Source organism: Anser cygnoides, chromosome 28 (assembly GCF_040182565.1).
Source record: "Anser cygnoides isolate HZ-2024a breed goose chromosome 28, Taihu_goose_T2T_genome, whole genome shotgun sequence".
NCBI classification, from domain to species: Eukaryota; Metazoa; Chordata; class Aves; order Anseriformes; family Anatidae; genus Anser; species Anser cygnoides.
Window position 1 is genome coordinate 4170223 of NC_089900.1, and position 16253 is coordinate 4186475.

Consider the following 16253-nt stretch of genomic DNA (forward strand, 5'->3'; position numbering starts at 1 on the left):
CTACTCTACTGGACAGGAGGGGAAGCAGGAAGAAATGGAAGAGGAGCTGTAAGTATGAGCACATTGCTGAGACTCCTGAACTGTAACTCTGAGGATCAGTATGTTTGTGAGCTGCCCCAAATGTACCTTCAGCCTCTCCTCTTCATATTGAAAGCGACAGCATCAACTTTGCTGAACCCAGCAGGGCTTTCTGACAGGTGCTTTTCCACCTGCAAAGATGCACATGCACCTAGGCAGTCTCTTACATACAGGCAGGTTTCTGAAGGGCAAAGATTACTGCACACAGATTTGGTTGAGGCTGTGAGCAGAAACAGGAATAAGACATGAGACAGGGAAACAACTCCCAGAAATAAAACCTTCAGGCATCAGGGATATGATCAAGGAATGAGGGGAAAGTTAATCAGAAATCTTGTCAGAGGGAGAATTCATCAGAAAACTCCATATTTTTTCCATTCAGTGCAGACCCCTTCCTCTGAACATGCCCCCTTGCCTCCTCTCCCATCCAGAAAAGCCTCTGCCCTCACGCCCATGGGTCCAAGGCATGGGGCATGTCTTCTGCAGCCAGAGCTCCAGCAGAGCAGAGGTGCATCTCTCCAGTCATGCGCCCATTTCCACCTGTGCTGCAACTGCAGAGGGGGTCAGCTGCCTGGGGGTTGTGGGCAATGCAATCTGTGAGGATGGGGAGAGAGTTGACTTTCCCTTCACGGAAGACCATCACAAGGTCATTTGGTTATCTCCTTGATGTGTCCTTTTAATCTGTGAGCTGTCCTGCAGGATGCAAATCTTTTCCATAGCATCTCTGTGTTATGTGAAACCCAGGGAAGAAGCAGAGAGATGCTACATGCAACAGTTGGGTTGGTGAAACGAATGATAGGTGTCCTTGGCTAGAGGTGTGGTGCTGAGACCTTGTTCAGGTCCCTTGAGAAAGGCTGGGCATTGACAGATTGGCAGTGGATTCATCTGGTCTCAGCAGCATCTAGCTTCTTTTCAGGGTAACATAAATGTGATTGCCCTCCATCTACAAAAGGTCAGGCAGCTGGGGACAAGTCCAGCCAGCTCCCTCACTCTGCTCTGAGCCACAGGGAATCCCTTTGCCTCTCAGGTCTCACAACCATTCCCTGTGAGTGCAGCAGAAATGCTCAGGATTTCTGACTTCAGAGAACACTGTGTGGGCATGAAGAGGGGGAAGAGAATGTGTATAAAACATTGCCCCTAAAACTCCTTTCTGCCAACTACATTATGTAGCACCGGAATGCAGATGTTAACATGCTGACATGAAGATGATCAACATGCTGGAGCACCTCTCCTTCGAAGAAAGGCTGAGAGAGCTGGGGCTGATCAGGGTGACCTCACTGCAGCTTTTCTGTATTTAAAGGGGTCTTATGAAAAAGATGGAGAGCTACTTTTTGATCAATCAGATAATGACAGGATCGGGGAGTGTTTTTAAACTAAAAGCGGGGAGATTTAGATTAGAGATTAGGAGGAAATTCTTCACTCAGAGGGAGGCAAGGTACTGAAACATATTGCCCAGATAGGCTGTGAATGTCCTATTCCTAGAGGTGTTCAGGACCAGGTTGGATGAGGTCCTGGGCATCCTGACCTAGTGGGTAGCATCCCTGCCCATGGCAAGGTGTTTGGAACTAGATTATCTGTAAGGTCTCTTCCAACCCGAGCCATTCTGTGATTCTATGCTCTTTTGTGTAAGAAGGGATTTCATCTGACAAAATCTGAAAATAAAACCTTACCCTGCTGCTATGTTCCTGTGTACTCCCTGCACTGGGTCAGGACTGATTCCCTCGCGAGACCAGCAGCAGAGGCGCCTGCTCCTCATTGCACACTGAACCTTAAAAATGAAGCTCATGTCATGGAGCTAAATGAAAGATTCCAGCAGGGAAACAAAAAGCATTTGAGTATGGCAGGGGGAGGTCTGCAAGGAATGGCACAGGGTTCACTCAGAGAAACCTGTCCTAACTTTTGATTGTCTTTTACTACATGTACAGATCTCCATACCCAGAAGAATCAGATGTCCAACAGCAGCTCCATCACCGAGTTCCTCCTCCTGCCATTCGCAGACACGCGGGAGCTGCAGCTCCTGCACTTCGCGCTCTTCCTGGCCATCTACCTGGCTGCCCTCCTGGGCAACGGCCTCATCCTCACAGCCATAGCCTGCAACCACCGCCTCCACACCCCCATGTACTTCTTCCTCCTCAACCTCGCCCTCCTCGACCTGGGCTGCATCTCCACCACTCTCCCCAAAGCCGTGGCCAATTCCCTCTGGGACACCAGGGCCATTTCCTACATGGGATGTGTTGCACAGGAATTTCTGTTTGTCTTTTTGATGTCATCAGACTATTCTCTTCTCACCATCATGGCCTATGACCGCTACGTTGCCATCTGCAAGCCCCTGCACTACGGGAGCCTCCTGGGCAGCAGGGCTTGTGCCCAGATGGCAGCAGCTGCCTGGGGCAGTGGGGTTCTCTATGCTCTGCTGCACACTGCCAATACATTTTCCCTGCCCCTCTGCGGAGGCAATGCCGTGGACCAGTTCTTCTGTGAAATCCCCCAGATCCTCAAGCTCTCCTGCTCACATTCCTACCATAGGGATCTTAGACTTCTCGCATTTAGTAGTCTTCTGTTTTTGGGCTGTTTTATTTTCATTGTTCTCTCCTACGTTCAGATCTTCAAGGCTATGCTGAGGATGCCCTCTGAGCAGGGACGGCACAAAGCCTTTTCCACATGTGTCCCTCATTTGGTCGTGGTCTCTTTGTTAATCGTCACTGGCATGTTTGCCTACCTGAAGCCCCCCTCTATCTTTTCCCCAGCCCTGGACCTGGTGGTGGCAGTTCTTTACTCTGTGGTTCCCCCAGCACTGAACCCCCTCATCTACAGCATGAGGATGCAAGCACTAAAGGATGCTATTGTGAAAGTGCTTTTATGGACATTTTTCAGGAATCATAAATGTCCCATATCTCTCCACAGGTGACCCCCTGTATATCCCATTCAAACCTTGTGTTTCCTTCTTTTCCATTATTATATTTTGTCTTGTTTTCATATTTCATTATTTTTAACTGTTTGTGCTTCTGCTTTTCATCCCCCCCAATATTTTCACTCCTACCACTGCTATTGAGGAATGAACATGCATTGTGTCAGATGAAGCCTGTCCAAGCCTGTTTAAAAGTGTGTATCAATGTGGACTTTCTCGTAGCAAAGTAACAGCTGTATATAAATTAAATGGGACTTTTTCACTTCCTGATGGCTGAGCTTTTAGTTTAAATCTCAGTATTAGTGGCATCAACCAAAGGGAAAGTACAAAATCCCAGGTGGGAGCTGGTCTTGGAAATGTCTGACTCCTTCCTCCTGTTGGGATCCATGGCTGTGAGTGGGGCAGTGATGCTGGGCCAGCCCAGAGACAGGCCTGTGGACAGGAGCCACAGCACTGCAGCAAGTTCTCACACGGCCACCACCCCCAAACTACTGCCAGGCCCCAGGCCCCAGCCAGGCCGGCCTCTCCCCTCAGTCACAGCCATGGCTGCAGGGACCAGGAGACACCTGGGGCAGGATGTGTGGGTGGGCAGCACCAGCCCCAGCGCTCCTGGCAGCCCCTCTGCAGCCAGAGCAGCTCCCAAAGGTCAGGACGGGCCTCAGTGCTGCCCACAGGGCCAGGGGCTCTGGGGGCTGCAGGCACTGGCAGCACCTGCTGGGAGACCCCAAAGCCAGGGCTGAGCGTCAGTGCCTGGCACCACAGCTCACAGTGCCTCCTGTCCTGTGTCCTGACCTCTCTCAGGAGCGCTGCTGGGTGTGTTATTCCCTGCATGGGTGTGGAAAGGAGCTGCTGGAGGGCTTCACTGGTGATCTCTGCAGCCCCTGGCTCTGGCCCCACATCAGCTCACAATTACTGCCACTGTCCCTCTGCACTGGCTGTTGGGTTTCTCACGTGCCCTCCTCTGATCTCATGCAGTGCATCTCTTCCTGGAGCAGGCCCTCACAGCCTGCTTGCAGAGTCCCAGGGATCCTGGTGAGGCTGTGCTTCAAGAGCAGGCTGGGATTGCCCTTGGTCTGAGTAGGTGTGGTGATCTGGCAGGGGCACAAGTTGGGGCAGAGAAGATAGAAAAAGCAGAAAGAGAGATATCAAATAAAAGGGGGAAAAAAATCACCTCTTAGCATGAGAGGTGAACCAAGCACTGACCAACGTGATCTAGCTGCCAAGTTATCCCAGCTGAGGGCAGGCCAAGGTACAGGCCTCCAAAGGTTCTTCCAATTCATAATCCTCAAGGAAGAAGGAGCTGGTCAGTGGAGTCTGGACCTGGGAATACTGCTGTGGGTTGAGACTCTGCCTGCTTTTGTGATCTCTGCTCATCAGGGTTACCTAGTGAGTGAGGTCATCCTAAAAGCAAACTCTGTTCTATGGACACCAGGACTCAGACTGGTTTGAGGTACCACGGAAAAGTTCTCAGAAACACTGCCAGGTATCACAGAACGACAGAATGTTGAAGGTTGGAAGGGAGCTCTGGAGATTGCCTAGGCCAACCCCTTTGCTCAAACAGGATCAGCCTGAGCAGGTTGCCCAGGTCCATGTCCAAATGGGTTCTGAATACCTCCAGGGATGGAGGCTCCACAACTTCCTGAGCAACCACAAGCCTCCACGATCTGAGGACATCTTTTAGTGGAAGGCAGTCAGGTTTGTTAAACACATTTTCCGCTTTATAAATTCCTACTTACTCCTCCCAGTCATGTTCTTAACCACCACTTCTTTGGAATCCGGTTTGCCCAAGGGTTCCCTAACAAGGTCCTCCACCTCACAAAGTACGACTTCCTTGCTTCAGGCTTTTTTTGTTCTGATCTCAAGGACTTGCCGTTCCAGAAGCCAAGGTTGGAAAGAATGCAGCAAAGAGGACAGTGAGCAGTGCCTCAGCCCTCTCTATGTCCTCTGCCACCTGGGCCTTCTCTGTAATTAGCAGTGAGTCTGCATTTTATCCAACTTTCCATTCAATGCTGATGTCCTTGTAGAAGTCCTTCTTGATATTCTTCATTATCCTAATATGTACATGTTATTCTTCATGTCCTTTGCCAGATTCAACTCCAGGAGGGCTTTGGTTGTCCTAACAATACCTCTGCATGCTCATCAATTTAGCATCGATGCCCTCCAGAAACCCGTTAGATGGCTTGTGCTCTGTTGTACTGGTATTCTAGCAGAAATCTGGGTGTTTCAACTTCCCCCGTGAGGACCATTTCCTGCAAACTTGAGGCATTTTCCAGTTGTCTGAGGAAGGCCATACCTGCTGCTTCTTCCTTACAGGAGGTCTCTAGGTGACACCAATGACAAGGTCACCCATGTTCGTGTGCCTGCTAATCCAGACCCAGATGGTTCTCATCACCAAAACCACGGCAAAGCTCCTTACGTTGCCGCTGCTCTCCCCCTGAAAGGTCTGCTCTCCCTCCATGCCTTACAATCCTCTCCACCCCTGGACGCACCCCTGTTGTGGGCTGTTACACCATCTCTGCTATCCAAAATGAGAGCTCTGTAACCACACACAGACCTCTGGTTCTTCCTCTTGTTCTACGCACTATACACATCAGTGCCCTGGCACTTCAGGGAGATGCCCAGGAATTCCAGTTTCCCAAAAGGGATATCACTGGCTGTCAAGCTGGTAAGTCTCAAGAAACTCTTGGTGAATCCATGCTGACTCCTGATCACTTTGTTATCCTCCGTGTGCTTGGAAATGTTTTCCATGTTTAGCTACCCCATCAGATTCCCAGGAACTGAGGAAAGGCTGTCTGGCCTACAGTTTCCTGGGTCTTCCATCTTGCATTCCTTTAAGACAGGGGTCACATTTGCTTTCCTCAGCTGTGCCCTGGGCCTTAAAAAGGAGTCTCAGGGGAGACCTTATGGTGCTCTACAATCACCTTAAAAAGACTATAGTGAAGTGGGGATCAGTCTCTTCTCAAAGTACCAAGTGATAAGACAAGAGGAAATAGCCTTAAGTTGTGCCAGGAGACCAAGTGATAAGACAAGAGGAAATAGCCTTAAGTTGTGCCAGGAGAGGTTTAGGTTTGATATTCAGAATAATTTCTTCTCTGAAAGAGTTATGAAGTATTGGAACAGGCTGCCAAGGGAAGTAGTTGAGTCATCATCCTTGGAGGTCTTTAAAAAACATGAAGATGTAGGGCTTTGTGACATGTTTTAATGGTGGACATGGCAGTGCTAGGTCAAAGGTTGGACTGGATAATCTTAGAGGTCGTTTCCAACCTAAATGATTCTGTGATTTGCTGATAATTCTGTGCTCTGGGCTTCTGGGTGTTGGAGTTTGTCACAAAGATTTGGCTGGTTCATAAACAGGAAGGATGTGTGAGGGAATTCCTAGCACAGGTGTGGCCGCTGCTTGACAGCAAAGAGATAAAAGCAGGATGTGTCCAACCTCTCTAACCTTCATTGCTCTCTGCTCTGCTTAGACCTGAGATGTAAAGGTGAAATGTGCCAATATGCGCATGTCCTGGGAACATAATCTCCCTTTCAAGTGTTGGGAAGAAATATATTTTTGGAGAGAGTTGCATTTTTTTTTCTTTACACAAAGGGGGAGACAGTGTCATAACTCACTGCTCCATGTACATCACCTTCTAAAAAAATGATGATAACTTGTAGACAAGCATAAAAAACTCTGAAATTGAAGTCTTCTTACAGATTTATTACATTAAGGAATTTTCCACATACATTTCAGTTTGGCCTACAATGTCCTTCAGGGCTTGATTCAGTTGCCCACAAAGATGTTGCTGCTGCCTCAAGGATACCCTGGAATAGCTGAAGCACCCATTTGGGGCTATGAGATATGACACAGGACCTTCTGTCTTTAAAAAAACATGTTCAGAGTCCCTTAGAAGACATTCAGAATTAATATCAGTTGGAGGTCGCTGATATCAATTTATCTGTAGGCAGACAACTAAAAAAAAAAAATAAATACAGCAGAAAGAAGAGATTCTTTCCTAGAAGGTTGTTTATTATTATTATTATTATTATTATTATTATTATTATTATTATTATTATTATTATTATTGAATTCTTTCCCTTTAAGAAGACTCCTGGCATCTCCCTAATTAACCCCATAAGAATTGAAGACTTCAGGAGAATTATGCCCAGAGCCTTGGCTTCTGAGGGAGTTTTGCATGTTGATTGGCCTTCTGCTGCCAAGTTCCTGAACTGCAGAACCAGAAAGCTGGAGCAAGCCTCTGAAGAAGTAAAAGACAAGCAAGCCTCCAAATGTTTGAGGGTGTTGGCCAGCCCCACTGAGGGCCATACCTGAAGAGACCACGATGGGAACAAGCAGACAAGGTGCCTGTCCCTGGGAGATGGTGAAGGAGGAGATCAGAGGCACTGGTTACAGGTGGAAAATCAAGTGGGGATGTGGCTCTGAAAGCCCTTGATGTGTTTCACCAAGGGGGATGGCCAAGGCCTGAGCGCATCCCCTGGAAAGGGGCATCCTGCACTTCCTGGGCTGCTCGGGGCTCTGGCAGGGGCAGTGTGATGTGGGGGTGTGCAATTCCGAGTGCAGGACATTGGTAGGACACTTGCCAGGCTCTGTGGGGTTGAGGAGGTAACAAGGCCCAGGGGCTGTAAGAGACCGGTGTCCTCTGCTGGGCCTCAGTGGAAGAGGCTGCAGCTGTAGCCCTAAAGACACCGGTTCCATTGGGGGGCTCCAGCCCCACAGTGGCCCTCCGCCATGCCCCTCCACATCATGTCGTACATTTTCCTGTATCTGTGCTTGCATCCCTGCAGAATTTTACCACACACTCACATTCCCACCTCCCTCTGACCCCATGATTGCCAAAGCTCTCCTAATTTCTCTCCATCCTTACTAGCTTTGGCTTCAAACACAAACCTGTGTTTTCCTGAGGATTTCCCAATACCTGTGGCTTCCCCACGACACATCAGGCTTCTTCCACAGCCTCACCCTATTGGACGTTTATCAGCCAGTATGTCCCAGCCCCACATTTGCTTGAATTGTCATTGGATTGAATCTCTACATTGCCGCCCAGAACTAGACATAATCCCCCTGGAACATGCAATTTCCTTCTTTTGGAAACCAAGCATGGCCTTGGCGCACACAAGCACCTCCCTCGATCAGCATGGGGAGGTGCTTGTGCATACCAAGGCTGTGATGGGTGACACAGAGTGATGCTTGGGGATCCTGGGGATCTACCTCTCCTACCCCAGGGAGAAGTTAGGGTACTCCAGAGAGGTCTCTGCATGCTTCACAGAGGTGCTTTTTGAACGAGCGAGATGCTGAAAGAACTTGCTTGGGAGCTCTGGAGGGACGTCCGAGTACCTTGGGATGTGCTTGGGTTCCCTGGGGAGATGTTTCAATAATGCTGCAGTGGGGTGCCTGAGTGCTGCGGGGAGATGCGTGGGTCCTCCAGGAAGATGCTTGCGTTCTCGGGGGGTTATGCTTGTGTGCCTCAGGGAAATAGCTGTGTTCCTGGGGAGATGCTTTGCTGCTGCTGGGGAATCGTAGAATCACAGAATATCCCGAGTTGGAAGGGACCCATAAGGATGATCAAGTGCAACCCCTGGCACCGCACAGGTCTACCCAAAATGCTTGGGTCCTTAAAAGGGTCACGTTTGGATGCCCTGCAATGACGCTTGGGTGCTCCAGAGAGATGCCTGGCTGAGCCAGGCAGAACCTTGTGAGCTCAGGGTGCTGTTGGGATCTCCTGGAAGGTGCTGGAATGCCCTTGGATGATGCCTCACGGGTAGAATGTAGTGCTTAGGTGTCGTGGGGAGATGCTTGTCTACTCCAACACAAGGCTTGTGTGCCCTGGGGAAAATCTCGGTGATTTCAAGAAGTGCTTATGTTCCTTGGCGAGAGGCTTGGGTGTCGTGGAGAGTGCTCCAGGAAGATGCTTGTATTCCCAAGGGAGACTGGTTCTTTCCCTAGGGAGGTTCATGCCTTCTCTAGGGAGGTGCCTGAATGCTCCTTGGACATGCTCGTGTACTCTGGGGAGCTGCTTGGGTACTCCTAGTACAATAGTCGGGTGCTCCGGGGAGATGCTTGGCTGCTCCCAAGATGGGGACTGGTCTGGGGAATGTTTGGCTGCACCTTAGAGCACAAAAATCTATCCCCTAATCACACAAAGTTCTGCCCCGGGCACCCAAGCATCTCCCTGCAGCACAGAAGCACCTCCCTGCAACACCCAAGCACCTCATTGCACCTCCCACAGGAACCTTCCCACCACAGTCCTACATCTGACTGGAGAACCCAAGCATCTCCCCAGGGCACCAAAACACCACCTGGGGCACACAAAGATCTCACTGGACATGGGAAGCACCTCCCTTGGCACCCAAGAGCTTCCGAGGGCTGCACAAGTACCTACCAGGGTCATTCAAGTATGTCCCCGTGCTCATGCACGCATCCCCCAGGGGACACAGACACCAAAGAGCAGGAACCAAGCATCTCCCCACAGCACTCCAGCATCTCCCTGGAGCCAAGCATCACACAAAAAGCACCCAACCATCTCCCTGGAGCACCCAAAATCCTCCCTGCAGAAACAAAGCTTTACCCCGGATCAAACTAGCCTCTCCCTTGGGCACACAAGCACATCTCCTAGGGTACACAAGCATCCCCAAAGAGCACTCAGGCATTTCTCTGGAGCCACCAAGAAACAGCCAGGATCACCAATCCATCTTCCTGAGACATCCAAAAGAATCTCTGCATCACCCAGCTGTCTTCTTGGAGAAACCAAGCATCTCCCTGCACACCCAGGGAGCATCTGGACACAGCAGCTAAGAAGCCTGGGGAGCACCCAGATTCTTCCTGGCATAGCCAAGAACTTCCATCGAGCAAGAAAGCAGCTCCTGAGTCCCGCGGGCATCTTCTGAGGCACCCAGGCATCATCTCCACACCGGGATGAGCACACAAGCATCTCCTCCCCACAGCGGTTCCTGGGCCATTCAGGCTCGCACTGCACTTCAGCCCCTGCTCCATCGCGCACTCACCTCCCTGTCCTGCCCTGCTCTGCCCTCTGCTGCCTGCTGCCAGGGGCTTCCATCCCGACTGGGGCCTGCCCGCAACCAGGGGCCTTTTATCCCGACTGGGCTGCCGTGTCACGGCCCCACTGTGACGCCTGGGTGACACAGCCACCGCTGCCCCGCTGCCCATTGTGACGCCTGGCTGACACATTTCCTGCGTCCCATTTCCCTGGGACAGCCAAACACCTTGCTGGGGAACGCAATCACCTCCCTTGAAGACCAAAGATCTCCCTGGGGGACCCAAGCATTTTCCCAGGGCGTGCTGCCGTCTCCTCAGGGCGTTCAAGCACATTCCAGGAGCACACAGTCTTCTCCTGGAGGCACCCAAGAACATTCCCAGAGCACGCAAGCATCGATTTGGAGCAAGAAAGCACAACACAGGGGCACCCAGGCATGTCTCGAAAGCACCCAAGCATCTCCTTCGTGCAATCTAGCATCTCCTCAGGGTACACAAGCACCTCCAGGGGCATCCAGCTATCTTCCTGGGGACCCCCAGCACTTCCCTGTGGTCCACAAGCACTTCCCAGGCGGACACAAGCTTGTTTCCAGTAAACCAATGCTTCTCACCTGAGGAAACACACATATCCCCACAGCACCCACGCCTCGTTCTCCAGCGCTCAGCGCTCTCGTTGGAGCATGCAAGCACCTCAGCGGGGCAAACAAACACCTTCTCAGGGAACTCAACAACACTCTTGGAGCGCTCAAGCACCTCCCTGGAGCACACAAACTGCTCTCTGCAGTACTCATGCACATCCTGGGGCACCCAAGTGGCCCCAGAGCAATAGAGCATCTTCCTAGAGAGCCCGAAGACATTCCCAGGGCACACAAGCATCTACCCGGGGTACATAAGCATAGCCCTGGGCCACAAGACAAGCCTCCCTGGAGCACACAAAGTTATCCCCTAATCACACAAAGTTCTGCCCAATCACCCAAGCATCTCCCTGCAGCACAGAAGCACCTGCCTGCAACACCCAAGCACCTCATTGGAGTGCCCAAGATTCTTCCCACAGCACTCGTGCATCTGAGTGGAGAACGCAAGCATCTCCCCAGGGCTCCACAACACCACCTGGGGCACACAAACATCTCACTGGACATGGGAAGCACCTCCCTTGGCACCCAAGAGCTTCTGTGGGATGCACACGCTCCTGCCAGCCATCAGCCGAGGGGACGCCAGCATTTTCCATCTGGCACCCAAGCATCTCCCTGGTCACCCAAGCATCTTCCTGGACATCCCAGGATCTCCCCGGGGCAAACGGGCATCGATCCACGTCACCCCTACACTTTCCGAAAGCCCCAAGGCTCCTCCCTTGCTCATTACATACTCTGTCCACAGGGCACACAAGCACTATCTTGGAGCACCAAAGAATCTCCCCAGGACACCCAAACACCTCCCTTCAATATGCAGACGCCTCCATGAGGAACCCAAGCATCTCCCCAGGGCACCCAAACATCTGCCTGGAGCACCAACACACCTCCCGACAGAACACCAGCATCTCACTACAGCACCGAAGCATCTCCCCTGGGAACCCAAGCACCTCCTGAGGCACACACCCATCTCCCCAGGGCTGCTCAGTGTCTGGGTGACACCAAGCATCCCCCTGCAACATGCAATTTCCTCCTTTTGGAAACCGAGCATGGCCTTGGCGCACACAAGCACCTCCCGGGATCAGCCCTGCAGAGCCTTGGAGGAGACAAGAAGCTCCCTGGGCACACCAGGCTCTTCCCAGGGCACTCAAGCACCTCCCTGGAGCACCCTGGAATCTCCATTTCAACCTTGGTTGCCCTGGGACATGCCTGGGTGCTCCACGAACATGCCTAATATCTAATGGAAATGAATGCTCTGGTAGTTTAAGACCGTCTCCTAGAAGATGCTTGAGTGCTCCAGAATGGGGCTTGCATGGCATGGGGAGATGCTTCAGTGCTCAAAGTGAGAGCTTGCGTTCTAGGGTTATGTGCTTGGGTGCCCTGGGACGCTTTCCCTTTTTTCCCCTGACTTTCTACTTGGGTGCAAAGGGAATTACTTGCGAGCACCAGGGGAAGAGTTGGGGTCCTGGGGCGATGGATGGGCACTCCAGAGGCTCTTGGGCACTCCAGGGAGATGCTGGTTTGCTCTGAGGAAATGCTTGTGTCATCCAAGGAGATCTTTTTAGTGCCCTGTGGCTATGCTTGGCAACTTAAGAGAGGTGCTTGGGTGCCCTGGGGTGATGCCTGGGTGCTCCACGCAAGTGCTTAGCTTCACCAGGGAAGTGCTTCAGTGTCCTGTGGAGATGCTGGAGTGCTCTGGGAGATGCCTGGGAAATGCCTGGCTACCTGGGGAAGATGCCTGTGGGATCCAGGGAGGTGCTTGAGTGACCTGCTCAAATGCTTGGGGATGTGGGAAGCTGCTTGGCTGCTCCAGAGACATGCTTGAACAATGCAGGGAGATGTTCTGGAGCTCCAAGACGACGCTTCTGTGCCCCAGGGAGACGCATGCTTTCTCCAGGGAGGTGCATGGCTGCTGTGTGCAGGTGCTTGGGTGTTCCAAGGATGATCCTGGGTGCCCCATGGAGATGCTTGGGTGCCCCCAGGTGATCCTTTGGTGCCCCTTGGTTTGCTCACGCACAAAAGATGGAGACTCACAACGATGCTTGGGCTCTCCAAGTACGTGCTTGGTTTCCCCAGGGAGATGCCTGGGTGCCACAGGAAGATGCTTGGGTGTTTCAGGAAGGTGTCTGGGTGGCCTGAGGATATGCTTGGGTGCTCCCAGGGAGGCGCTTGTGTTTCCAGGAAAATGCTCTAGGATGTCCAAGTATGCCTGGGGCAGACGCTTGGGTGCTGCACAGAGATGTTTGCATGCTCCAAGAGACACCAGGGTGGCTTGCTGAGAGACTTGGGTGCTCCAGGGAGGTTCTTGAATACCCCACGCAGGTGACCGGGTGCTCTGGGGAGATCTTTGGCTGCCTCAGCAAATTGCTTGTGCAGCACGGGGAGGTGCTTGTGCGTACCAAGGCTGTGATGGGTGACACAGAGTGATGCTTGGGGATCCTGGGGATCTACCTCTCCTACCCCAGGGAGAAGTTAGGGTACTCCAGAGAGGTCTCTGCATGCTTCACAGAGGTGCTTTTTGAACGACCGAGACGCTGAAAGAACTTGCTTGGGGCTTGCAGATGGCAACGTAGTGGTCGTAGGACATGATAGTAAGGACAGAAATTTCTGCTGATATGAAGAAGAGAAAGAAAAAGACCTGTGCAACACACCATTGATAGATGGCTCTGGTGTCCCAGAGGGAATTGGCCATGGCTTTGGGGAGAGTGGTGGAGATGCAGCCCAGGTCGAGGAGGGCGAGGTTGAGGAGGAAGAAGTACATGGGGGTGTGGAGGCGGTGGTCGCAGGCTACGGCGGTGAGGATGAGGCCGTTGCCCAGGAGGGCAGCCAGGTAGATGGCCAGGAAGAGCGCGAAGTGCAGGAGCTGCAGCTCCCGCGTGTCTGCGAATGGCAGGAGGAACTCGGTGATGGAGCTGCTGTTGGACATTTCCTGACAATGGAAATCGTTGCCTGTTAAAAAGGAGAAGGCAGAACAAAGTCAGAACAGACTTCTCTGAGGAAAACATATTGGAAGTCTTAGATCACCCCCAGCCTGAGCCTCTCTTTGCAAAGAACCTTTATGCAGCTCTCTTGAGCTCAAGATGATGCTAGCTGAGAGTGGCACTGGGAGTGGGGGCTGCTGTGGAGTACTTTCTGCTGTGCATCGGGAGGGAAAAAGGAACACAGGGAAAACTCAAGTTCAGTCCACTTGTCAGATCCATGAGATTTGCAGAGCTGTTACAAAAAGCTCATGTGAACGCAGAGGCAAAGCTTCAGGGGGTTTGTTTGCTGTGTTTTATTCCATTTGCCCCTATAATCCTTAGGAGACGTATCGGGTGGTTGAACTCCATGAGATTTCCTGTGCAGACCTGGTGAAATCCTTTGGGTGCCAGTAGTCAAAGGGACTGTCCCTTGGTGAAGACTGAGCAGAGCAGCTCTGCCCAGCAGTCCTGTTCACAGCTGCCCTTTGTCACCCCTCTGTGAGCTGCAGGAGCATCCCACTCAGGTGTTTCCCTGAGACGAAACTGGAGACAGCTGAGAGCAGAGAAGCCCCAGTCCCAGTGCAGCATCCTCACCTTGTCTCTGGGTGAAGCTCTGAGGCAGACTGAGGTTGGGAGCTTCTCTTCATCTGGGCTCTGCCTGCTGTGCTGGCCATGCCTGCCCCACAGCCCATGGGCTGCAGGGGGGAGAGGAGGCCAGGGAGGGGCTGCTCCAGGGGAAGGGGACTGTACTGCAGGGCATGGCCACGAGGTGCCCGAATCCCCCCTGCCACGGCATTTCTGGCAACAGCTCCTTCTGACCGCCTGCCCCTCTCTCTGCTGCCTGCAGCTGTCCCTGCTGGGAGCTGCTGCTCTGCGCCCACCTCTTCTTTCCCCCGCCCGTGCTCACAGACCCCATCCCACGCGGCTGTGCTCAGTGCTGCCCTGCAGCACCCTGCCACCCAACAGGGCACTGCCAAGGGGCACCTCCATGGCTGCAGGAGCTACAGGGCAGCTGACAGAGAGCCCGGCATGGCCAGCCAGGGCAGGGTGTCCTGGGCTGACTGGGGGCACCTGGGCTAGGGCACTGCAAAGGGCTTCCTCCAGACTTCCTCACCTCGCAGTGCAATCCAGCAGGACTCTCAAAGCCCACTGCATTGCCCACTGCCCTCCCAGAAACAAGACCCAGGAGGAGACCCTTCCAGGACCTGCAGCTGCATGGCCCTGCAGCCAGACACTTACCTGGTCAAGGGCTGTGCAGATTTCTCCTGCAGTCAGCTCTCAGCGTCCTCCCACTCCCAACTGCCTTCAGCCCTTCTCCTTCTCTCACCTCTGTGTCTCTGCTGTGGTCAGAGCCCCCAGCCCTGCTGCGCTGTGCAGAGGAGCTGCTCCTGGGCAGAGCTGTCTCTCTGCACCAGGGCCCCCTTGCCAGGAGCTCTCTGTCCCAGGAGCCCGGCCCAGCTAAGCAGCACAGGCCCAGCCCAAGGCATTGGAATCACCCCTCTGGGGGCTTTGGTGATGAGCCCACGAACCTCAGGCACTGAGAGCAAACTGAAGAAATCTGTCAAGAAGTCCAGGTCAGATGCAAGTTTCCTGCAGTGTCCCCCAAGGGCCAGGACTGACACAGCCTCCCTTGGAGCTCGTTAGAGCAGAACATTGGAGGCAGTGAGGACAAGGAGACAAAGGCAATGTGAAGGTGACACTGATGTGTAGATAACCTGGATGTTTCACCAAAGAAAAGGACTACGCCTTGTCCCCTGGCACCCTGGAAGGGAGATCTGTTTCTGTCACACCTTGCTCAGGGCTCTTCCTGGGGCAGTAGGAGATGGGGATGTGCATTGCCAAGTGCAGGAAAATAGTCTGACCCGTGGCTGGTTCATAGGTGGGCGAGGTGTCAATTAGACTCTGGTGCTTTAGCAATTGGCTGTCTCCTCATAGGCTTTAGTGGCAGAGACAACAGCCATAGCCATGGACACAAATATCTCATAAGACAGCTGTCTGTGAAGCCGGCCTGGTTCCTGGTGAGCAGGCACCTCTGCTCTATGGCATCGCTCGTGGTGCCCAGGCCCTCCTCCTCCTGGGCACGGCTCACTCAGCATGGTCCCAGTCTGCCCTGATGTGTGGGGTTCCTCTTGTCTGATACAGGACTAGGCTCTTCTCCTTGTAAACGTCAAGAGGTTTCTGCAGGAGAAATCCTGGGATTTCTCAAGGTTCTCCCTGACCGACGCTCCATTCTGTCAGCTGTTAATAGCTGCAGGCGGATGGCTCACCCTGACTGTGCTGTCTATTATAAGAAAATATCCCCCGCTTATTCCATACATTCTACGTCATGCTCAGGTCTGACACTTTCCAGTTAATCACTACCACCTTTTCTGTCTTTTGAGATACATAAAAAATGTCATGTAAAAACTACAAAACTGTTCAGCTCTGTTATTGGCACCAGCTACGAAAGGAGAGGAAAACTTTCTGTCAGTATATTGGGGAGATTCTGTTTTATTACAGAAAAGCAAAGAGAGAGGCAGTGCTGATATATAGGTAGACAAAACAAAACAAAACAAAACAAAAACACAGAGCAGTTTCATAACTGAATGGACACTGTATAATTCAAAACCATTTTTCTAGGAAACTAATGAACAGAAGTGACAATGAAGATAAAAGTAACAATAATGATAATGAAACAAGTATCCAGGAAA

General features: G+C 52.2%; 1 protein-coding gene across 1 annotated transcript; it reads left to right on the top strand.

Annotated features, from left to right (window-relative positions):
- Positions 1–2056: 2056 nt before the first annotated feature.
- Positions 2057–2983, top strand: LOC136787255 (olfactory receptor 14J1-like). The gene has a single exon (XM_066984412.1). The coding sequence runs from the start codon at positions 2192–2194 to the stop codon at positions 2981–2983; it is 792 nt and encodes a 263-aa protein (XP_066840513.1). The 5' UTR covers positions 2057–2191.
- The last annotated feature ends 13270 nt before the right edge of the window (positions 2984–16253 follow it).

Bases quoted from the DNA above. Each gene is read 5' to 3' on its own strand.
- LOC136787255 (XM_066984412.1), top strand. From the start codon at position 2,192: ATGTACTTCTTCCTCCTCAACCTCGCCCTCCTCGACCTGGGCTGCATC.